At 37.8% G+C, this 23637-nt stretch overlaps 1 protein-coding gene across 1 annotated transcript in view; it reads left to right on the top strand.

Annotated features, from left to right (window-relative positions):
• The window catches only part of LOC107089682 (A disintegrin and metalloproteinase with thrombospondin motifs 7-like), a 35429-nt gene extending 24349 nt beyond the window's left edge, over nucleotides 1-11080 (top strand). The window contains exons 18-24 of the mRNA XM_015382594.1: nucleotides 88-298; nucleotides 405-1526; nucleotides 3799-3951; nucleotides 4162-4338; nucleotides 5562-5708; nucleotides 5797-5950; nucleotides 7500-11080. Coding sequence (XP_015238080.1) covers nucleotides 88-298; nucleotides 405-1526; nucleotides 3799-3951; nucleotides 4162-4338; nucleotides 5562-5708; nucleotides 5797-5950; nucleotides 7500-7630 — 2095 coding nt within the window. The 3' untranslated portion in view covers nucleotides 7631-11080. The remainder of the gene's footprint in view (nucleotides 1-87; nucleotides 299-404; nucleotides 1527-3798; nucleotides 3952-4161; nucleotides 4339-5561; nucleotides 5709-5796; nucleotides 5951-7499) is intronic.
• The last annotated feature ends 12557 nt before the right edge of the window (nucleotides 11081-23637 follow it).

The raw sequence follows: 23637 nt of genomic DNA, 5'->3' as shown, positions 1-23637 counted from the left end.
TATTTGCTAAAAAGACCCTTATATCTCTGTATCATTGGCTGAAATATTCTTGCTTACCTTGTTTTTCTGTCCTTCTCTTGCTCTTAGGTGGTGGGTTGGTGGTTGGCAGCAGTGTACAGAAAGCTGTGGATCAGGAGGATTGAGGAAGAGAACTGTTCTTTGTGTACGCAATGTTTCAGGAGAAGAGAGGGTACTCCACCCTGTGGAATGCAAGCATCTGCTGAAACCAAAACCTTCTTTACCATGCAACAGAGATGTTCCATGTGGGCAGGAATGGGCTTTTGGCAACTGGGAGGAGGTAAACCTTTTTTTAAGGGTAGCTTGTTTACTGCTGATAAAACAGTTTTGTTGCAAGTATTTTACCCCCTAGCCCGATGTTGTTCATAGTATCCTCTGCCTTTTAGTGCCCTGTCACATGTGGAGGAGCTGTTCGATCACGCACCGTGACATGCACATTAGCGCCTAAGATGACCTGTGACCCTTCAACCAAACCCAGGTCCAAATCACTGTGTGCTTTGCAGAGCTGCCCAAACTCAAGTCTTCACAGACGATACGGGATTCCTCCTGCGCACCGTCGTATTTACCCAAATAAAACGTATCCAACTATACATCCTAGTTCACCTTCATTAACATACATAAGCTCTACAGCTGTGCCTACATCAACCACCGAAGAAACTACAATAGCTACCACAAAATCCACTTTTAGTTCTCAAGCTACAGTTTCTGAAATTATAGACCCCAATGATCGTGAGTTTAGTGCTTTGGTGAGGAAAAATAAAGATGCAAAAAAGAAGGTTTATCCCAAAAAGTCAAGTTCAACTGATAAGAAAAGGAAAGCAAGTGTTAGAGCCAAGGAAAATATAGACCTAGAAGAGGGAAGTGCTGAGGATGGGGGGCTGTACTCCCCAGGATATGATTATATTGTGGAGGACAACACGAAAGAAGAAGAGAAGATTATTGACCTGGATTTTTTCACCACGGTTACGTCTCTAACAAGTCTTCTTCAGACAACCACACCAAAACCACAAGCACGTCCACTTACCAAACATATAACTAGAGTGCCACCCACAACTGCTTCACCATTCTTTTTTACCAGTACTGACACATGTTCAAGGACAACCCAGCACTTACCCAACATCAACACCACCTCAAATGTCAAACCATACCGCCCATGGACACAACGGGTTCCTCAAACAACTCCCATGTATAGGTATGGCTCAGTCCTCTCAAAAACTGGCTTCAAAATGAAGCAGGTTCCTAAACCAACCATGAAAAAAACATCCACCACTGCAAACGTACCTCATGTGCCATTAACTCACATGAAGAAGACCTCTGCAACAACCAAGAAAAACATTCCAACTGCTCGTGATATGAAAACCTCTTCCAGGTCCAAAGGAAGCCACTTTAAAAGCCAAAACCAGCAGCCAAGAAGTCTGCAAAGCAGTTCCATCAGTGACCGAGGCAACCTGATAACTAGAGAACCTGTTAAAATGGATACATATTGGATTGTTGGTAACTGGAGTGAGGTGTGTAGAGACATTCTCCAAACATTTTGTTTAAAATATAATAGAATGGAAAATCCCTTTATTGTCCCACAATGGGGCAATTCTAGTGTTTACAGCAGCAAAAAGGTTATAGAAAAAATGGTCCCACAAATTTGGACCTTAGAAAGATCCATCCATCCATGTTCTAACACGCTTATCCCAAGTGGGGTCACGAGGGGTGCTGGTGCCTATCTCCAACAGTAATTGGACAAGAGTCGGGGTATACCCTGGACAGGTCGCCAGTCCATTGCAGGGCAAAAAGTGACAAACCATTCACACCTAAGGGGACTGCAGAGAAGCCAATTAACCTAACAGTCATGTTTTTGGACTGTGGGAGGAAGCTGAAGTACCCAGAGAGAACCCACACATGCTCAGGGAGAACATGCAAACTCTATGCAGAAAGACCCTGGGCTGGGAATCAAACCCAGAACCTTCTTGCTGCAAGGCAGCAGTGCTACCCACTGCGGCACTGAGCAGCCACCTTAGAAGAATAACAAAGTAGTGAATAATTAAAAGATAAACAATAAAATACTGTACTGTAAAGTATTTTAACAATATAAAACTGCACCTGGAGAATAAATATACAGTATACAGCTATGGCCATACATTACTGGCCATATCTACAGTAATGGATATTTGAAAATAGCAGCAACATCAGAGATGTGCAAAATGACAGCAGCAGGTTATTTAACCAACTGTGCAAAATCAGCATAAATGTAACAACTTATTGAAGTTCTTGGGAAAAATGGTTGTTAAGGGTCTTACACCTGCTGGGAGGAAGGATGTGTGATTACGCTCACTGGTGTATTTAAGGTGCAGCAGTCTGTCACTGATGGAGCTCTCCAGTTCTGCAACAGCTTCATGCATGGGGTGGGAGACATTATCCAACAGAGATTTTAATTTACTTAGGATCCTTTTGTTTCCCACCTCTAGCACTGAGTCCAGAGGGCATCCAATCACAGAGCTGGCGTCTCTGATCAGCTTATCCAACCGCTTTCTCTCAGCTAAAGATAAGCCACTGCTCCACCAGACAGCTCCATAGAAAATGGATGATGCCACAAAAGAGTAAAGAGAAAGAGAAAGTTAGCCTATTTATATCAGAGAAGTTTCACTCCAGTTACACTGGAGCATAAATTAGTCTAAAATCTAAATCGTTGGAATATTTAGTTACTCCCCTTGTCTCCCCAGATAGTTGAAAATATACTGTGAATATTCAGTTTAAATTAACCAAAAAATTGAAATGTGGATATTTTAAATCTGGGATTATTAAAGATAATGTTGTCGTTAGGGGAGAGGCAAGATACAACCAGAATATGTTGAAAATCTATTGTAGAGACGCACATGACAAACAACCAAGCCATAAAATCCCATTATAATCACACTAGGGCTGCAACTAACGATTATTTTGCAAATTGATTAATCTGTAGATTTTTTCATTTAATCAATTAATGATCATCTCTTTAAAGAAGATTTTTTAATTAAATCTAACCAAGTGAAACTTAAAGTTTTTTTTATGTTAAATGCAAAATGTTTATATATTTCTTAACAATTTTTTCAATAATTACTTCTTAACAATAATTACTGCTCTAAGTGGGTCTCCAGTTAACAATTAATTGATTACTAAATTAGTTGACAAATATTTCAATAATCGATTCATCATGATTAATCCGATTAATTATTTCAGCGCTAAATCACACTTATGATGTCTTTGAATGAGAATATGCAGATTCTACTGAAAAGGACCATTGGTCAAGATTAGAACTTAGGACCTTCTTGCTGCTGCAAACAACTGTGCCACAATTCATCCCAGTGATGCATGGTGCCTATGATGCTTATGATAGAAAAAGAAAATATCAGTCATCAATATATAGTCCTGTGTTAAATGAAAATCAGAGCAGAAATTGATTCAATAATAAATTGTGAAAGCACAAGCATAAGACCCAAAATATATATGTAATTGTAAAGCAAAACTGATATGGAACCAATCCTATAGTAATAAATTTCAGACTAAACATTTGTTAGTAGCCCACATCAACAAATGGCAGCATCTTGGTTACATTTACTGTTATTTAGTTTGTTTTTTTGTCTTTCACAAGCTAAAAAATAAAAAGAAGCCTGTCCTAAGATTTAATGTGGCCCACAGACATGTTTTATGACTGTTTTACTTCCCAGAAACACAGACCTAAAGTGTAATGCTGTTATGTTACTTTAAGCAACAAAATTTAATTTTAAACTTACATTAATTTATGGTCAGTGTTCAACAACGTGTGGACTTGGAGCTGTATGGAGAACAGTGGTGTGTAGTTCAGAGAAGGACGAGGACTGCGCCAACATGAAGAGACCGGAGCCTGCACGAACATGCCGCCTGCAACCATGCGCTACCTGGAAAACTGGCAGCTGGAGCAAGGTCAGCAACTTAAAAAGTCCAGCAAATTTAAGGCATACAGAGTATGTATTTTAAGGCATACAGAGTATGTATTACTTGCCCTTAATAGTAAATTACAATAATCAGTGATTAGATATTATGTGTCACTGAAGTAGAATAAAAAGATAAATTCTTGGTTCTCTGTTATATCATTTGTTTGGGACATTTATTGGATTGACATGTTCCTTACAGTGTCCAGAAAACTGTGGGTTGGTTAGAAGGAGGCATCGTGATGTCCAGTGTGTGGATTCTCAGAGCAAGCGTCCACTCAGACCTTTCCACTGTCAGACTGTGTCCAGCAGACCTTTAAGCTCCCTGGTTTGCCCCCACAAGCCGTGTATGAACTGGACCGTGTCACCTTGGGGGCTGGTAGGACAACCATACATTAAAATCCTCAATTTACTTGTTAAACTTAAGGCACATTTTCTAATCCACAGATCCTAGAAGACTGAAAATATTTTGGTGTTAAATGTCCATCCCAAATTCATTTTCTTCTTCATTAATTCTTAGTTAATGCATAAAGTCACTCTATTTATTTATTTATTTATTTATTTTTTACTTTAATACTCCTTGAACTGTTTGGCACTTATGATTTATAATTTGTCTTTTATAATGATTAACTATTAGGTTAGAATAATTATAAAATATAATCAGAGTTACTCTCTGAGGGCTTCAAACTTTGTTAGAGAACATAGGAGAAGAACAAGCAGCATCATTAAAACCACGGAGAAAAGCAGATAAGTCAGGAAAGGTTTTGATTCTTGTAAATATATTTTAATGAAAAAGTTATAAAGCAATAAATCCCAATCCTTGGACATCTGTCAGATGATTGTTTAATTTGTCATCTGATAATGGAGAAAGTATGGACTAGTTTACAGACGTACTAAAACATGACCTCCTGCCTAACTGGACTGATTTATCAAGGAGAGCGTAACTTCAAGAAGCAACCAAGAGGCAGTTTGTTTTCCATAACTCAGGTGGAAGAATCTATCAATAAATAGCATTTACAGAAGAGAAAGCCTTAAGAAGTCCCATTAGGACTCAGAAAACAACATTTTGGGAGCCTGTCTGTGAAAATGTCCACAGCTGTATATTGATTATTTATTCTCCAGATGCATAGTATTTATATTTTAAAGAGCCTTGTATAGTACAGTATTTCATTTATTTAACTCTCTCACTTGTTCTGTTATTTTTAAGGTCCACATTTGTGTTACCACTTTTGCTATAATATTTTGTTGCTGTAACACCACAATTTCCACAGTGTGGGACAATAAAATATTTTATAATTTTCTATTCTATTTTATTCAGCAGAGACAGACAGGCTGAGCAGAGCTAATGGGAGGATAGAAAGAGCTATAATATAAACAAGAAAACCTGAGGCAGCAAAAACTGGAGTTTGGGGCTGAGTTCAACATCTCAGAAGTACAACCCAAAGAATAGATAGTCAAGGCTACAAAACAAAGGTTTAGATAGAAGCACATCCATTGTGTCAAAACTTGTAACAAACTGTATATGAGCAAAGAAGGTGTTCTGGTAAACCTGAAATATTAAATAAAGCAGATGTAACTTAAGAAAAGCTTTGTTACTAACAGTGCTCTGGTAGCTGTGGTGAAGGCATCAGAGAGCGACTGGTGTCCTGCCCAGAACCTCATCGCTGCAGCTCCACTTTAAGGCCGAACAGTACAGAACAGTGCAGTTTAAAGCCCTGCGCACGTTGGAAAACTGAGGACTGGGAGGAGGTCGGTTTTACTCTACCTACCTTTATGTATATATAGGTCATATATTATAGATATTTAAATGTTTCCAATTTGTCACTCTTATTTCTAGTGTTCTGTGAGCTGTGGTGAGGGTCAACAGCAGCGTGCTGTCAGTTGTGTGGGAGAAAAGGATTCGGCTGTTGTGCCAAACCGCCTCTGTGCGAAGATTTCAAAACCAGAAACACTCAGGAAATGCAACGTACAGGAATGCAAGAAAAGCTCAGGTCTGTAGGCAGCAGTCTGTGTTTGTGCTTCTCTGGTGGGAAAAGTAGTTAATCTGAAAAGCAGACTCTGTGCCAACACACGTGCATGCAAACATACACATCCTGACCTTCCAATGTGAACCTCACACACATCAAATTTAGTTTATTTTGGCAGGCTTTGTTTTTAACGTTAAGCTTCACTTCTAACATTTTCTGTACCAGTGTATGTTCAGTCAGCCATGCCGTTTACTAATAAAGCAAGATGAGTTGAAATTAAAGTTTGTTTTCAGGTGAAGACAAGGAAAAGATATGATAACAAATAATATACATATAAATAATATATTCTGTCAGTAAATCAGTAAAATTATTACATACTGTATTTTTAAAAATACAGTCTTATACAAATATATATGCATTTATTCAAATTAGTTTACCAGTTAGAGAGACTTTGGCAGGTGCAGTTTATTGCAGTTTCTCACCGTTTCATACTGTAACAATTTTGGGGTTTTTCTTTTATCATGAATGGACTATTACAAGGATTTAATTACCATTCAGAGATCGGGTTGCTTGTTTGCTTCGGATATCCTTGCTACTTTTTAGCTCAAAGTCTGATAGTCAGTCCCAAGGCAACCCTGAACCCCCAGCATACCTATAAAAAAGGTTTCAGTTTTTTTCTCATCAAGTCACAGAATATTTTCCAAAAAAGATTTATTTAGCAATGGGACATGTATTCAGGCTATCATTGCTTGATATTCAAATTTGTTTGCTCTGACAAACTGCAGTATGACAGAAAATGTAACCCTTTAAAGCCTGATCCAAGAATAAAACAAAACAGAAAATTACCTTTTTTTTGGTTTGAAGTCCTTATTTGCCCTTTTAACAAAATATGTAAAAAGAAAAAACAGAAATACATTTTTGATATTAATAATTTATTACTTACAATTATTTATTACTATTGTGTAGTCTTCTACTGGCTGTTATCAGGTATATCTGATTGTGTACAATAGGATTTTGAGCAAAGTTTTTACCATTAAATTATGCAAAAGGTGTCAGACGCAATACATTTCAGAAACCGTATGTATCAAATACGATACATTTGGCATTATAGGGTTAAATGAGGAGAAATCTGTAAGGTGGAAAATGCAACAAAACAATTTTAATTGTAACTTAATTAAACAACAGTTTTTTCTGTTTTGCTATGTAAAACTTTGCTACTAAAATAAAAATCCTCAGCACCCAATGTCATGGGCCAAAAGGTTTAAAACTTAAAAAAAAGTTGTTGAGGACAGAGATTTTGGACAACTATGTTTCTTATCAATAAGAAACATAGTTGGCTGTTCAAAATACATTTTCAGTTGACTCTCTAAATCGTATTAAAATAATTTATGCATGCATTTAAATGGTTAATAATGATTTCCAAAATCAGTTTTGAAATGAATTGGAAACACCTAACAGCTAAATCTTATTGATCTAACGATTTTGCAGTTCTATTTTTAATTTTGTATCTACAGTAGATAAATGTGTAAATGCATTGGATTTCAAGTTGTGTTTTGGTCTCTTATCTGTTCAGTTTGCAGAAAAAACACCATGTCCTCCCGCTTCTGTGACAAGCTGAAGCTGTTGGGTCGCTGTGTGCTAAGGTCGGTCCAAAAACAGTGCTGCTTTACCTGCAGAGTGACACCAAGACTGGAATCATCATGACTGATAATAGTCCAACCCAACAGCCATCCACAGACGCAGAAACCAAAGTTCTAATAAAATCTTTAGCAAGTCAAACTAAATCATTGCAAACAGGGATGCTTCAGTGATGTTTCAGAGGTCAACTGCATTTCTCTTGTTGCTTCCTTCATGTGTTTGGTATTTGTTTATCTGCTTTAGTATATTGTTGGATCATAACTAGATAATATAAAAGGTCAAAACACTCACAGAGTATAATAGATGTACCTGACCATGACAGACATTTTAGTATCAAGGCAATTTATGATAAAAAGCTAAATAAACACTATTGGGAAAGTACACAGCAGTGGCATGAAGGTAATTAGATAACTAATAAACACAACAAAAAAATAGCAAAAATGAATACATAAAAAAAGATATAAAAAATTATAAAATGAATAATTATAAAAAAATTAAAAGTTGGTTTGCAAACATAAATGCCTCTTCAGTCTGCCAACAACACTTCCTCATGCTGTTTTCACCTTAGTTGAACAACTGCTATCCACTACATTTTCACTTAAAGGTATAGTGGAGGATTTTTGCTAATTTTTGAAAAAATATGCACATGCACAACCCTGTACCTGCTCCTGAAAGGGAACACCTATTAGACGCGTGTGAGAGTATGCATGAGCCCATTTATCCTCGGTTATAAAGTTGCTGTTTGCATCGCTCATACAAGCTTACTTTCCAAAAGAAGATTTGCAATTTTTCCACTCTCTCAAACTCACCGCCGGTAAATGGGGACGAGCACGTAGGACGGCCTTACGTAAAAATATCACCAGAATGATTGACAATTAGGCAAACCACTTATTTTGATGATTCACCCGGAAAAAGGACATCCTCCACTAAACCTTTATCCTGCTGGATTATACCCTACATAAGTAGAAATCAAAAAGAAAACCAGAACTGAATGGAAAAAACAAAGAGATATCTTAACACAGTAGTACCGTAATGCCATTTTGAGTGTCTGTTAACCCTGAGATGTAAAACATCAATGCTCAAAAATCAGCAGCTTTCTAATTAATGTATTTCCTTTTGCTTCTTCTTCTCCTCATGATCAGGCTCTGATTTTCTACATCACCGTCTAACATAAATTATATCACAGTGTGGTCAAGCACACAGTAGAGGGGGTATGAGGTATTAATCAGGGCCTGGTTTTCACGCCATGGCTTTCTAGAATTTTGACAACGGGCATAATTTCTACACAGTTACATTTACTTTTGTTGTATTCCTGGGAAAAGGGGGGCTTGCTTTTAGCAGCCAGCTGAGCAGCTGAAACCTACATTACTTTATTCTCAACAGAGACGGAAACAAAATGTGGTTACTCTAGCCTTTAAAAAAAGGACTTTAAACAGCAGGAACAACATTTTGAGTGATAAACTACATTTTCATAACCTTCTAAGCCAGCCATGCCTGATTATGTCCCACCAGATGTAATTTCTGGGTCAAAAATCCTTTCCAGTTTAAAAAGGTGCTCAGATTATGCTGCTCATAAATCAAGGCTAAGCATTTATACTTGTCAAAATGAACTGCGGAGAGACTATGCATACAGATTTTCTGTTATTTAAAGCATTTTGGATGGACTGTTTCAATATTTTTCTAAAACTTGTTGAGTAGTTTTTTTTTTGTTTTTTTCAGAGTGAGCACTGTTTACTTACAGTTTGATGTAGAGCTTTCTTTTTTTACTGTTGTTTAAAATTGTTAAATTAGCTGCAGAATGTTGTGCTCTTTTAAAAATAAGGAAGAGGTGTTGCAGGTCATCCCTCCTCAGGTCACTTTTAAAACCCACTTGTATTTGAAGTTGTCTACCATTTCGTACATCTTTGATCTTTTCCCTGACTCCTCATGGTATTTTCCACTATAACTCTAAAGTGGAGGAGGCTTGGATAAACATGAGGAGTAGGCAGTGGAGATGACTAGTAAAAGAGGGAGATGGAAATGAGGAAATGGATGTCAAGGTATGTCATCTTTGGTGATATGCTGAAATGCCAAAAGTATTTGCTTGTCTGCTTTCACAGAAAAATAAACACATTTGAGTAGCATCCCATGCTAAGTCAATTATGCCAGCGACAACAGCTTCAACATCTCTGGAAAAGCTTTCAGTGATGTCAGGGTGCATGTTTTGGGGAGTTTTTTACCATACTCTCATTATCAAGGCCAGGCTGCTTTAACCCAAAGTAATGAGGTGGAACTCTCCTGCAGGTAGTACTATACAGTCTTTTTTTATGTTTTGTCTGGTTAAGATCTGTTTGATTTGTAGGTCATCCCTTTAGACTTAGACTAGACTTAGACAACTTTTATTGTCATTTTGTATACACAGAGTATATACAAAACAAAATTTTGTTTTGTACAGCTTGCAGACAGTAAATTAGCAGCAGATTAGCAGTGAAATTAAGATTTCCATTTCATATAGTGTAGCAGCGATTGAATGTAAACAGCTTGGGAGAAAAACATGGTGCGAAACGCATTGATATGGAAGTCCAGAGCAGTGCAAAGACAAATATATATGGTGCAAAAATGTTGTGGTGCAAAAATGCAAAAAACATTTTTTGAGTTGAGTTCCATTTGGTTTGGTGTTATCAGTGTGATGAAGAGTCCATTTGTTACTTGCTTTAGAGTTTTTTTCAACCGTGCAGCAGTCTGATGGCAATGGGGCAAAAGCTTTTGCAGAATCTGCTGGACCTTCAGCAGATGCTGCGAAGGCTCTTCCCAGAGAGCAGCAAGGAGAACAGTCCATTGGTGGTTTGAAGGGTCACTGATGATGTTACTGGCTCGGGATCCTTATTGTCCCAAAATCAGGAAATTTGTCTTCTGTGTTCAACCTTCCCTTTAGGGAACAGTTTGCTTCCACCCTGAGTAGCTTTTGGTGGAGCGATCTTGCTCAGGGATCCAGACTGACAGTTATAGTTTTGAATCAGCAATCTTACTGCCTCTACAGGCTGCAAACACACTGCTGTCCAGCCACAAGGCCATTACTTCTCATATTTACTGTAGTTGGTGGGAAATTTCACAACTGTTCCAATTGCACAGGTAGAATCTGTTCACTATACTAAAGGAATTCATCAAACGGCCTAGAACGACAGATTCTTTCGCAAATATTTGTAGGTTGAATAAGTGCTGGATTTTATACACCTGGAACATTAACGATTTGGATCGATAGGCAAATACTTTTGGCAATAGGGTGTGTGTGTTTTGACTTCATCGTTGTAAATGTGATCAAAATAAGGTTTGATGTTCAACTCTTTTGGAAAAGATACATCAAATAAACTTTTGTTGAAGAATTTTGATTGTGCCTTTGTTGATTTCAGTTTGTTCAACCAAAGATTTTTATTTAATATGCTATTAAATTTAAGTTTTACATATTCATACAAGTATCCATCTGCAAAATTTTCATCTGAGATGTTTACTCTGTGATTTTATTATTTAGCATATATTTTTATTTGTAAAGCTGCTAATACCTGAGGGTGCTGGCATGCCGCTGCTGCATGAGTAACACCTGAATCAGCAGCTCTGTTTCAGGGATCGTGTTCTGCTGGCCCAGATTCTCCAGGCTTCGTCTGAGCCAGATTATTTGACACAAAAGGACCTTGCTCCACTCCACGCTCTGTGCTTCTGTCATTCAAACCAGAGACCAAGAGTTAGTCAGCACTAATGGAAGGAGTAACATGATACTGGGTCAAAGGGGAGCCACTGGTGTGTGTGCAGGATGTGTCTGCATGATGTCATGATGAAGCAGCCACCGTCCAGCTGAATTACCCTTACCTACATCTTTAATTGTGTTTCATTAAGCAAGGACACTGAATGACAATGTTTTCCTAAATGAAAAGGTTTTGTTTTTTTAAACTTAGATTGTACATTTCACTCAAATTAATGTATTTGTCTGGCTGAGTCTGAGCCTTTTTATAAGAAACAACTGTTAGCTTGTTCTCTACAAGCCCCTAAATGGTCATAAAAATACTCTTTAAAGCTGGGGCAGAGCAAGTTCGGCACTCTGAAGCGAAGACTGTTTTGGTTTTTGAAATATACTTCACTAATGTGTATCTTATTAAATGTGGAGTTTTCAGAACCAGTCCCTGCATGTTGCCCTTTTAAAGCTTTAAACATTAAACAGGAAAACAAACTGCACAATTATTCTAGATGCAGAGTTTCCTACTGGAGCTGTTAAGGCAATTCAATTTAACTATAATTTGCTGTGATGGGTAATAAGAAAAATTCAACAATGCAGGGATTTTGTTTTTGTTTTCTGGCTGATACCCTAACCCAGGACTGCAACCAATTAAGGAAAAAATGCCCAGGTTTATTTCTATAGATTTTATCCTACCATTAGATAAAACTGAATACCACTGTTGCTATTCCTTTTTGTCTTTCATCAACCATGCTTAGCTCCAAGAAATTCTATGTACTTTACAATTTCTATGTTCTCTGCTTGGCTTTAGGGGCTTTGCAGGCAAGGATAAAGCTATTAAGAAAAGAGGTTCTTTTGCGATGTGAAGGCTCAAACTTTCCTCTGAGAGTCTGACAAATGCCTTGGTCATCTCCTTCAAAGGTTTACAAGAAAGGAGTTTTGCACCGTAGAGAGGTAGCATTACTGTTTTAAAAGTGAGGCAAAGATTGTTAGATGATGTTGTGGTGTAAACTAAAGAAGCTACTTATCTCCAATAATAACATTATGGACAGATGTCTTTACCATGTGTTATTTGGACAGTAAAATGCTGGAGAGTTGTTTTATTCTCGGAAAAAGCCCCCCTCTGTCTGTTTTGGTTGTCTGGTAAAAGCAAAGTTGGCAAAAAAAAAAAAAGATTCTACAACAGGTTTGTCATATCAAAATCAAATTATCCCAAGTCTATATCCTTCAGCCTACAATGACAACTTTGCTTAACATTCCTGAAATATTCTGGTGATTTTTCCATGGATAGTAAAGCACTGTGTCACAAGACAGAAGTCATCTCAGCATTTGGCCCTGAAACGATTTTCTTAAGCGTCAATGCATACTGCAGATCTATTGAGGAGCAGGATTAAAATCATAACTGTTTAATTAAAGTTGATGTATGTCTCAAGAATATTTTTGTAAAGTAATTGAAATTTTCTTTTAAAGAATAAGTTAGACATGTATTCAACCAAAGTTAGACTTAGAGTTGCTAAGTTTTTGATTTTTGAAGTAATGCATAAAAATGCATCTTCTGGCTATTAATGAAGCATGTTTTAATTGACATAATTTTTAAGGTTTTGCATTTTTTTGTTCTCTTTAAGTTTTCTTTTGGAGTCTTCATTGGTTTCCTTTCTATTTTGTGTTGTTTTCTGGCTGTATTTGAGTTTGTATATATTTCTTGTTTACCCTCTGTTGCCCTCTTGTGTCAGTCTCCTTTCCCCTAGCTCCCTTCTATGTTCTTCTGTCCACACCTGCTCCCAATCATCTGATCACCCCAGTATTTGTTCTGTTTGGCATATATGCTCCTGTTAAGTTTTTGGTTTTCTGTATACTTTTGCTTCAGTTTTCACCTTTTGGTCATTAAATTTGCAAGAAATCACTTCAACTTCCTTCTTTGCATTTGGGTCCTCTTCAAACCTCCACACAACCTGACAATAATATTTTATTATATGCAGTCTATGCAAAATAACAAAGAACATTTCTGTTCAAATTATTTTAGGGATAATTATTTATTTATCTTTACATTTCCTGCCTACTTTCAGTTAATTCGGGGAGTAAAATATTTGTTTTCTTTTTGGTTTTCTAATTTTTCATTTTGCACAAGCTCTACACTAGCAAATACCAAATGTTTTGCTGCTGTATGGATTCTAACACCTTAGTGATAACTCAGGCAACATCAGTTATTTTAAAGCATTGCAGGATTTCTGTCCATGCTCACAGATTAGGGGAAGAAAGTAATTGCAAAATCTCCTACATACTCATCTCAATATTGTGCCGAGCATGACTGTTGATCCAGTGTTTGATCTGTAAGTAAATTCTTCAGCTGTTCTGAAACTGACACTCTGCAATGAGGGGTGATTCAAGTTCCTTTTCAGGTTGGGAAAGATAACATGACTAAGGGTCGAGTGATCCTCGTAAAGCAGGATGCAGCAACCTCATCTTTTACGGTTACCAGACACCAACAATGCAACAGCCAAGAACACATGAAATATTTATGAATGATGTGCAGGAGAAAAACAAGGCTTCAGGTTTAACTGAAGCCTATATTATTCCCTGAACATATGTAGTAATAGTTTTTTTAGATATCCATTAAATGTCCATGATTTTTTTTGTTTTCTCTTTTTTTACGATGCAGATCCCAGCATAAAAGCAGATTTGTTCAAGGAAGATAGCGGTGAAAGCTCATCCCTGAATCAACTGGCAGTGTTTTGGAGCAACATGTCAGGTCTGGTGGCTCTCATCTGGACTCCATCAGGTTTTGTGTCCCCAGGCGGGCAGACTGGCATCCCTGTACCAGGGATTTTTCGTTATTAGTGACCCAGCACACACAGATCGGGCCCCAGGGAACTCACAGAGACACACACATGGTTCCCATAGGTCAGTTTGGTTGTTTGTCTGGTTTTGCGTTTGATTCGCTCATAGACCACATATGGATTTAAGTTTAAGTGTCCTAGAGTGAGGTGCTTTTCTCTCTGTACAACATCTGCTTAATGATAGTGTACCAAAAGAGAGGGGCCAATAAACTCACAATGATGGTAAGTAAAATCAGAGACACGTGAGAAAGCTTAATAAACATATGCAGTTAAATTGATAATGTGGTATGGCAAAGAAGGCAGAGAGAAATGAGATTTTTTGCTGAAACTGACCATTTTAGCTCATACAAAGAAATCCTCCTTTCTGTCATCCTTATAATAGATAGAAAACTGAACCAATGTGACTGTTTGATCTGATCGAATTGTCTCTGTAAAGTGCCTTGAGATGACATTTGGCTTGAACTGGTGTTATATAAATAAACTGAATTGTAATTAAATATTTTGCTCACCCAAAAAAGTAAAAAAAAAACAATCCACTTGACTTTGTTAAAGTTTGAAGATGTTTCACATCCAATCTAGGAAGCTTTTTCAATTCAAAATGTCAGAAAAAGCGTTGAGATCAAGGCTTTGTAGAGCCTTGTTTTGGCTTAGAAAACATGCAAATTGAACCGGTTCAATCAGCAAAATATTTCTACTGGAGTCCATTGGAGTGTTCAGACTGATGTGAAGTATTTGATTTCCTGATATTTATAATTTTGCATTTAGGTCTTAATGTCATATTTTGGTCTCATGTAACCAGGACACTTCTAGCACGTTTCCTGTATCCTCTAGGCAGCTTCAGGAAACATGCAGATCCTGCTACTTAGAGCATTACTTTACAAGAAATGCTCTCTTGCTGCTGCTCTTCCATGAAAGCCAAATTTGTGTACATGTAAAACTACCAGATTCTCCCACCTAACCTGTGCATCCCTGCAGCTCTTTCAGAGTTGCTGAGGGCCTCTGGGCTGAATGTCACTTTAGGTGAAAAGCCATGTCCTGGTGAAATTGCATATGTATCACATGCTAAGAAGTGTTGGAGGAAGAATTTTATATCCAAGCAATGTTTAACAACAGGATCTTGTTTAAGAATCTTTTAGAATCTTTTCTAGTCTTTTTTAACTGTAATATGCAATTACCTTCCACTGCACTTTAATTTAGATAGCTTCTGCCCAAACTTTATTTATTCATTTTATAGAAAAATCCATCTGTATATTATAATATTGTACATAACTGTAAATGTAGTAATATCCACCTGTATATTATATTCAGTACATATCCTGCTGTAAATTTAGTTCATAACACTAGTTATCTATATATTATATTCATAGAACAAATCTATTAGTAAGATTCCATTATAATGGTATTCATCTCTATATTTATTTAGTAGAAACCCATGTCCTGTATTTATGGAACCATTATTTATCCTGCACTTGCTGCTAATGCACTTCTGGTTAAACCTAAACTGCATTTTGTTGCCTTGTACCTGTACCTGTGTAATGACAATAAAGTTGAATCTAATCTAATCAATGTCTCCACAACTTTCTCCCTGACCTGCCCATTGTGTTCTTTGATCTTTGTGATATTGTTTTTTTTACACTAATGTTCTATAAATACTCCTGAGATCCTCATAGGGTAGCTGTAATAAATTACACACATGTGGACTCTGTCTGCTTATTATGGGACTGTGGAAGTCAGGGAGTTGCACTGGACCATTTAAGGGTAATAGTACTTTGGAATGGGCTACAGGTTGGAGCAGTTTGTGGCACTCTTGCCTTGCAGAAAGAAGGTCCTGGGTTGGATTCCTGACCTACATTTTTTCTCCATCAAGTTTGCATGTACCTCCTATGCTTGTTGGATTTATAAAGGTTTGTTGGTGATTAAATTGCTCATGGTGTGTGCATGGTTGTATGTCTTCCTCTTGGATAGACTGGCAGGGCGTACCCCACCTTTTACCCATTGAAAGCCAAAGATGGGCACCAGCCACCAGTGACCCTGAACAACAAGCACCTGGAGATCGATGGTGTTTTGGTGTATGAGTAAAAGGGGATGAACAAAAGTGCACTACACATTTTGGGGATTTTATTTGTAGAAAATATTTAAAAGCACATATATGAACCACTATTTGGGTTTTGCAGATATGATAAATGCACTACTTTGGGACAGTAAGATAACAAAAGTTGGAAAGCAAAACATTTGATGTAAAAACACTGTTAATCCCACTCTATTGTGAGAGCTTCTTACATTTGTCAGTAGTCAGTAGTTTCCAGTGGCAATTTGGTTACGGGATCAATTGTCCCTTTAATCAGAAGCCTGTGGCAGCTTCTTATGCTTAAGTTACATTTATTTTTGTTTTCCTTAAAAACAGTAGTACATCTCATTACTGCCTATTATGTTATTCAGTCTGTCATACATAGTCTAATAATCACATTGATATTCAGTTAAAACAAGTATTTTGATATGCCTTAATCAAACAGGGAATGTTTTGATAAACTAAACTGACTTAGGAACAAAAGGTATATAAAACCAGTTAGTTCATGGAAAATGCTTTACATATTGTTTTCCTTGTTGCAGCTATAACTGTGAACATTTCTTCTATTAGCCTTTCACAGACATTTTTGTTACCATGTTTTTGTTTTCTGGAATCGTGCAAAATCGCTTCCACAGCTACAGCCTGTAGGGAAGGATCAGTGGAACATTTGTTATGCTCTTTTGTTTCTTCTCTTGAACTTTGAAAATCAAATCCAGGGGATAGATGTATGAAGATATGCTAAATGCTAAAGCTGAGAGCAAGGATGGAGATGAGTTCGACACCGGTCCCTGCAAATCTCACTTATATTGCATTTGGGCAAAGAAAAAGAAGATAAGAGTGCTCAGGTTTGCAAAGAATTTGCTCCTTGGCCTCTGAAGAAATCCTGCAAATCTTGTGCGTCTGTCAGCATCATTTCAAACCTCCATTCCTCTGAGGACCATGTTGCCTCAGAGGGAAGAAAACTTAAAAGACTTAGAGATGTATCTGGACAGTTTTAAACCAATCTGTCTCTCTAACCAGTTAAGAATATTTGTGCTTCCCTACTAGCAGAAAGCAAATAGATTAATTTGACTTTAGAGCCAAAAAAATCATATATGTATTTCCAAAGACATCCATATAATCAATATTATTATACAATTAATAAGAAAACCATAATTTATATGCAAAACATATTCACAATGTTGCAGTTTAAAAGACAAAAAACAAAAGCTGCAGATTTATAAATTTATAGACTAGCTTACTTTTGGATGAAATTATTTACACATTTATTTATTCAAAACATTGCCACTGATCAATTCAAATGAAACTACGGTATTTCTAAATGAATGCTTTCAGTAGGTTATCACAGAAAGAACTGACACTGCAAAGGGAGGGCTGATAAGATTTGTTCTGTTTGCATCCCCAGATAAAGTCAGGCCAAGACCGGCGTTAGGAAGTCCTGTGCTCTGGCCTGTGAAAAGAAGAAGATGGGCATATACTTGTTCTTTTTTTTTCTTTTAGAAATAAAGACAAATACATAAAACCTCCAGTGGTGTGTTTTGTTTGTCATGCTGGATTTTTCTAAACACCAGTAACGTCTTTCACATTTCCCAAACATATTTGACATTGTTGTTTAGTCCGCAAGGAAATTGTCCATCATGTGCCTCCCTTGCCTTTCGGACTAAATTTTTTAGGGGTTCTCACTGGCTAAAGGCAACTCAGACACCCGAGTCACAGAGGAAGGCAGAGGTCTGGTGATTGAAACTGGATAACCTCATTGAATTACAGCATTTCAAGCGTGATAGCGCACAACAATAACGCCTTAGGAGGAAAAAAGAGAGGCCTCTGCAAGATGGTAAAGATAAAGCAGTGTTTCAGAGTGGAAGCAACAATGGTAACTTAATATGATTTTTATCAACAGAGATAAAGGATGGACACTTGTCGAGAGGATCACGTATTAATGTGTCCATTTCAATTTGTAAAACTTATCTCCTTCACACTCAACCTTACACCGCAGATGTGCCAGATAGTGAAAAGAAAACTTTCAACTTTATGATAAAAGTAAATCTTTCAAAGAAATAAAAAATCCCCAAATTTAGAAAGAAACAAAATATTTAATAAAACTATTTTCTAAAGCAGAGTGAGCAACTGAAAACTCTCACTAGTGTTGGCCCTTGGATCAACATAATCTTGCGAATACATTAGAGCCAGTGTTTCATCATCTGGATTGCAGAATTTAAAGATAGATTCAAAAACACAAACAAGGACATCTTCTTTACAGGTGTACATGTATGTATAATTGATACTGTAAAGATGCCCTCTTGTTATCCAGGACATGAACATAAGCAGGATAAAATGCAGTAGTGGTAAAGTTGTGTTATGCTGTTAGCTTCATTCCCCTTGTTAAGTGGCTGCCTGTTAAGCTGTTAGTCATTAAACTCCTACTTGACACCAACACATTTATAACCATCAAAAGCAAAATATGAACATTTTAAATCTTTGAGCCTATTCAACTGATGAGCAATAGGCCTAATTATTTATCATGTTGGTTTGTGGTTTTTGACCCACATGCAGAATCATATGGAGAACAAGTGAATTTTACAGTTTTATTTACAAAAGAAACACAAATCAGGAAGAGGAGAACTACAGGAAGTCAGTTGAACTTTCAACTGACTTCTGGTTGAACTTTCTGGCTTTCTGGTTGGTCTGCTGGGAGAAAGCAGACTGATCAGGAAGGAGTTCAGGTGTGCAGAAACACCTGCTTCCCAGCCACTGGCAAAGATCCTATCTGTGGTAGGAAGCTCACTCATATCAGAAAAAAAGCAAAAACACTAAAATTACCCAACCCTTCAAGGACTGCACCCTGGTGGTCCAGAGGAGGAAGGACCAATTCTGAACAAGGTCTGAGTCCAAAATAAAAGAGCGAGGGATCCAAGACTGTTTCTCAGGTCCATAACACTACTTATCGACCAGATAATGAAAACCACTTCGTTGGCAACAAGCATACAAAATCCTTCGCACAGTGAAGGCCGGGTGCAAACCAATGTCTCTTGCGGGTGAAGGGGGACTGGCAGGGTGTAAAAAGGACTAGACAGGACAGGCTGGATATGAGATACATGAAAAACGGGATGAATCTTTATGTGATCCAGCAGGGGAAGCACTGCTGCTTTGCAGCCAGAAGGCTCTGGGTTCCATTCCTGGCCAGTGGTCTTTCTGCATGGTGTTTGCATGTTCTCTCCGGGTACTCCGGCTTTCTACCACAGTCCAAAAGCATGACTTACTTCTCTAAATTTTCCTTAGTTGTGAGTGTGTGTGTGAATGGTTGTTTGTCCTGTTTGTCTCTGTGTTGCCCTGCAATGGACTGGTGACCTGTCCAGGGTGTACCCTGCTTCTTACCCATAGACAGGTGGAGATAGGTACAAGCAACCCTCGTGACCCCGCTTGGGGTAAGCGTGGCAGAAAATGGATGGGAGGGATGGATGGATGATCCGTCAGCTTGAAGTAAACGGGTGGTTATAGCCAAACCTTGTCCAGGGGTACTGGGGAGCGGGAATCCTTCTCCAATTGGTCAGATTTTGATTTGTTTCCACTGACCAGTTCAAAACAGAAACCATCATGATTCAAACCAGTCTGAGATGTTTGACTGATGTAACCTTAATGTCCTGTTAATCAGATGGAAACAGGGAAGGTTTTTTATCCTAGAGAGGACTCAAATGGATACAGACCAGCAGACAGTTTGAAAGGCATTGTGTACTCCCTGACTGCACTATTGTCTTTCAAGTTCAGGTAAGGATTATGAAGGGTGAGCGAAGAGTAAAACAATAGGAGATTGGGGTTAAAGAAAACAGGAAAAAAAATATTTCTTCAGTATGATTGCCTGACACCAGAAGTAATATTGGTTTGGTTCACTGCATGATTACAGGTAGAGGACTTGCATCTAGAGCCGAGACATGAACCAGTTCAGGTACAGTAGGCATACAACAGGAAGTGGTAATTGTTCAGCTAAATTGTTATCCATAAGGCTTCGCTCACAACCACAATCGATTAAAGAGCGAAATGGTTAATTCTATGGGAGAAAGCAGAGTAATGTCATGCGGAAGAATCTGTTCTTAAAACTGTCCACTGGCCCCTTCCTTACCAGTGGGCCCTCCCTTTTAGCTACTTAAAACAGGAAGACATCAATTGACCACTCGGTTTTCATCTAACGTTGTCATTCCTCCGATTACAACTGGGTGTAACCAATCTGCATCGGTTCTTTTAGATCTGACCTGGAAGAGTCAGATATTTGTGAAAGATCTGCAAGATGAGATTGGGAAAGAAGTAAATTATTCTGTTGGTTTGCCTGGGTCCATTCTCGAATTCTGCCTTCAATGCAGATAGCCAGGGAAATTGGTTAGAGTTTTAGACTCCTCTCTGCACGCTAGTTCATCCTTAATTCTTTCATCAAAGGCGTGAAGAAAAGCTACCTTTAATGCCTCAGAGCTCCAGGCTGAAGAGGATGCTAGAGTTTGAAACTCAATGGCAAAATCTGATACTGGCTGGTTAATCTCTTTTATATTCCACATGTTATGAGAAATGTTGGAAACTGAATCAGTACATGTGAATATCTATTTGAACTCAGAGATAAACAGGTCAAAGGAAATTTAGTATTGAAATTAACCCCCAAATCTTGCTTGAGTCCACTACTGGGATTGACCTCTCAATGATGAAAATAAGGTTTTATCCATAACAAATAAGACCTGGAGGACCGACTGAAAACTAGCTAACATTGTAACAGGAATCCACAACACCTTCCAATTTCACCCCCATAAGGCAGGGGTGTGGGGAAATTGGCTAAATGAAAATGAGAAGTAGTGGGAGGAGTTAGATCAAGAATGGCAGTTGTAGATGGGGAGGTCCCATGGGAGCGGTTCTGTTAAGAAGCTACTGAAACATTTCTGTAAACTGCTCCATCTGCTGATCTGAACATCTTTGCTGTGCAGCCAAAGAGTGGATTAACTGATTGTGGAGATAAAGTAATTCACAATTAGCGCAAAGCCCCATGGGAGATTCTGCTGGGTCAGACTGACCGAATGATTCTCTCATGTTGGTTTTTAGACTGGAGACAAAGTGATGTTCACTGGTTGTCTGGAACGATGATGGAGTCTACATTAAAGAAACTCACAATAGCACAAATTTCAACAGGAAAGCTAGACCTGGTTTAGGCCTTTGGCTGGAACACCATCAGCAGTAATCAGCTGGCCAAAAGAGATAATCCATTGCCTCGTTATGTACACACTAGTCATCTTGATTGAGAAATGTTCTAAGGTGTGCAGCAACAGGGGTTGGTCCAGCCACCACAAAGATCCTCTCTGTGACAGGAAACTCATTCACACCAGAGACAGGATACATGGAGTCCTCTACAAACTTCCCTAGCCCCATAACCCTCTTTAAACCAAGTCTAGTCAAGTATTAAAATAACCAATGCCAAAAACTTGTACAAAATGCTTTACTAGAACTTTAAGACTACTTTGCACATCACTAAACTGGCGCATTTATAAAATTAAGGTGAAGGCTTAAAATGTTTTAAATTTCTGACATTATGTGCTAAAGTGGTAAGCTAATTCTTTTCTTCTTTTCAGTTGGAACACATGACACCGATATTGGTTGCAAATCTGAAGTGACCCCTTTGCATCTATCTGCCCGAGCTCTAGACAGTGACCTGATGAGTCGACTCGAGTCACAGGGTTGTAAACTTTAAACAAGACTTCTTTAAAAGAAAATTGAGTTTGTACTAATACTTATCAGCAGTGCTTAATTTTCTTACATTTTTTTATTTTCAGGGATGGCTTATTATAACCTTTTCATGGCTTAAAATATAGGACTTGGGCTTGACTTGTTTGTCTTGAATTGAACCATGATTTTGAAAACTTGAGACTTACTGCGGTTTAGAATGTAATGAATGATCACCTAGCAGGTCAGTCAACTTCTTATTCAGTCTAAACAGCAACTTTTTGGATGAAATGGGACCAAACAGACTGAAAGTAGAACCATTGTTGATGATTTTTATACATAATCACTTACTGAGTTCATAGTAAATAATCTGCCCCGTTATATGCGCACAAAAATGAAGCTTAAGCATAAATTCAATCTGGAAGACTCTGATGAGCCTCACCTGAATCACCTGCTGGAGCCCTACCTCCAAACCTCAGCCAATTAGCTTCGGGACCACACACGTCCCGGAGGTAATCGATTTGCAATATCTCTGTCTTCAAGCATCATTCCTGACATCCTTCCTGCTCACCATCGATCTCTCTACCCACCTCCAACCCTTCTGCTCCCCAAGAAGTGAATCTCGGGCACAGGCTCCATCCCATTCATCCTGGGCTTATTCCACCATCGATCTCCAGACACCTGGGGAAGTCTTATCCTCTCTCTCCTAAATTCACCGATTTGATCATCCATCAGCTTTTAACACAAAGTCTTCATCCAATGTCCGAGTGCTGAAGAACTTATATATTATTCATGTCAATAAATGCTTCTAATTACAACTTTTGTCTCTGTTAGTCTTTCAGAAGATGCAAATATACACATCTTCATATGCCTAGTGTTTAAAAAGATCTTCAGCTGTTAACTGAATTTGTTTTTGTATTTTTTTCTAGAAGGCTGTAGTCCTAATTTAACAAGCATCATTCTGTATGTCAGTCATTAAATGATGTCTCTAAGGTTGAAGGACTTTGGATACAGTACAGCAGTCTGAGGTTACTTTCCTACCCTGGATAGCATTCTTACTGTTGACACTGCAAAATATGAAGGAGGAGCTAGGAACAGGAAGTAGGAAAATAAGGATATATTCAGAATTGGCCAATAAATCTTGCCTTCAGGGAGTTGAGCTCAAAAAGAGAGAGGTTAGTGGTCTTCAAAATAAAAGCAAAAAAAAAAAGAAGCAAACTTCCGGTTGCTCAGCCTTAACATGTAATATAACTTAGTGACGGAGATGCTTTACAGAACCCAAACAGAACTGGATACAGTTGGTGGCACGGTCACAAAAAAGTTGGCATGTGCCTTTCTGCTTATTTTACACATGGAAATAAATGTCCACCTGGCTTGAAGACCAGCTTTGCATTATTCAGTTTGCATTTTGTTTTACAAAAGTAAACCTTTGGAAGATCAGGCCATAATTGGGATGATGTGAAATGTTTATTAAAACCCTTCCCATTATAGGAAGCATTTATCTACAAAATGTAATAAAATACTTATCTACAATAAAGAAATAAACCAGTATGTTATGACTTAAGTTCAACAGTACAAAGTTATCTTTCAATAGTCACGTCACGGAAGAAAGAGTAGATAACATGGCAATTAATGGATACAATGTCTGGTGGAATAAGGACATGTTTTATAGATTTTCGAAAGGGCAAATGACATGGGATTTAAATAAGAACTGATAAACTGAACAAATATGACCACCTTGTCTACTTTTTACATGTCATATATGAAAGTA

The sequence above is a fragment of the Cyprinodon variegatus genome, unplaced genomic scaffold (genome assembly GCF_000732505.1).
Source record: "Cyprinodon variegatus isolate N-32 unplaced genomic scaffold, C_variegatus-1.0 Scaffold260, whole genome shotgun sequence".
NCBI lineage: Eukaryota > Metazoa > Chordata > Actinopteri > Cyprinodontiformes > Cyprinodontidae > Cyprinodon > Cyprinodon variegatus.
This window is presented reverse-complemented; position numbering and strand designations above follow the sequence as displayed.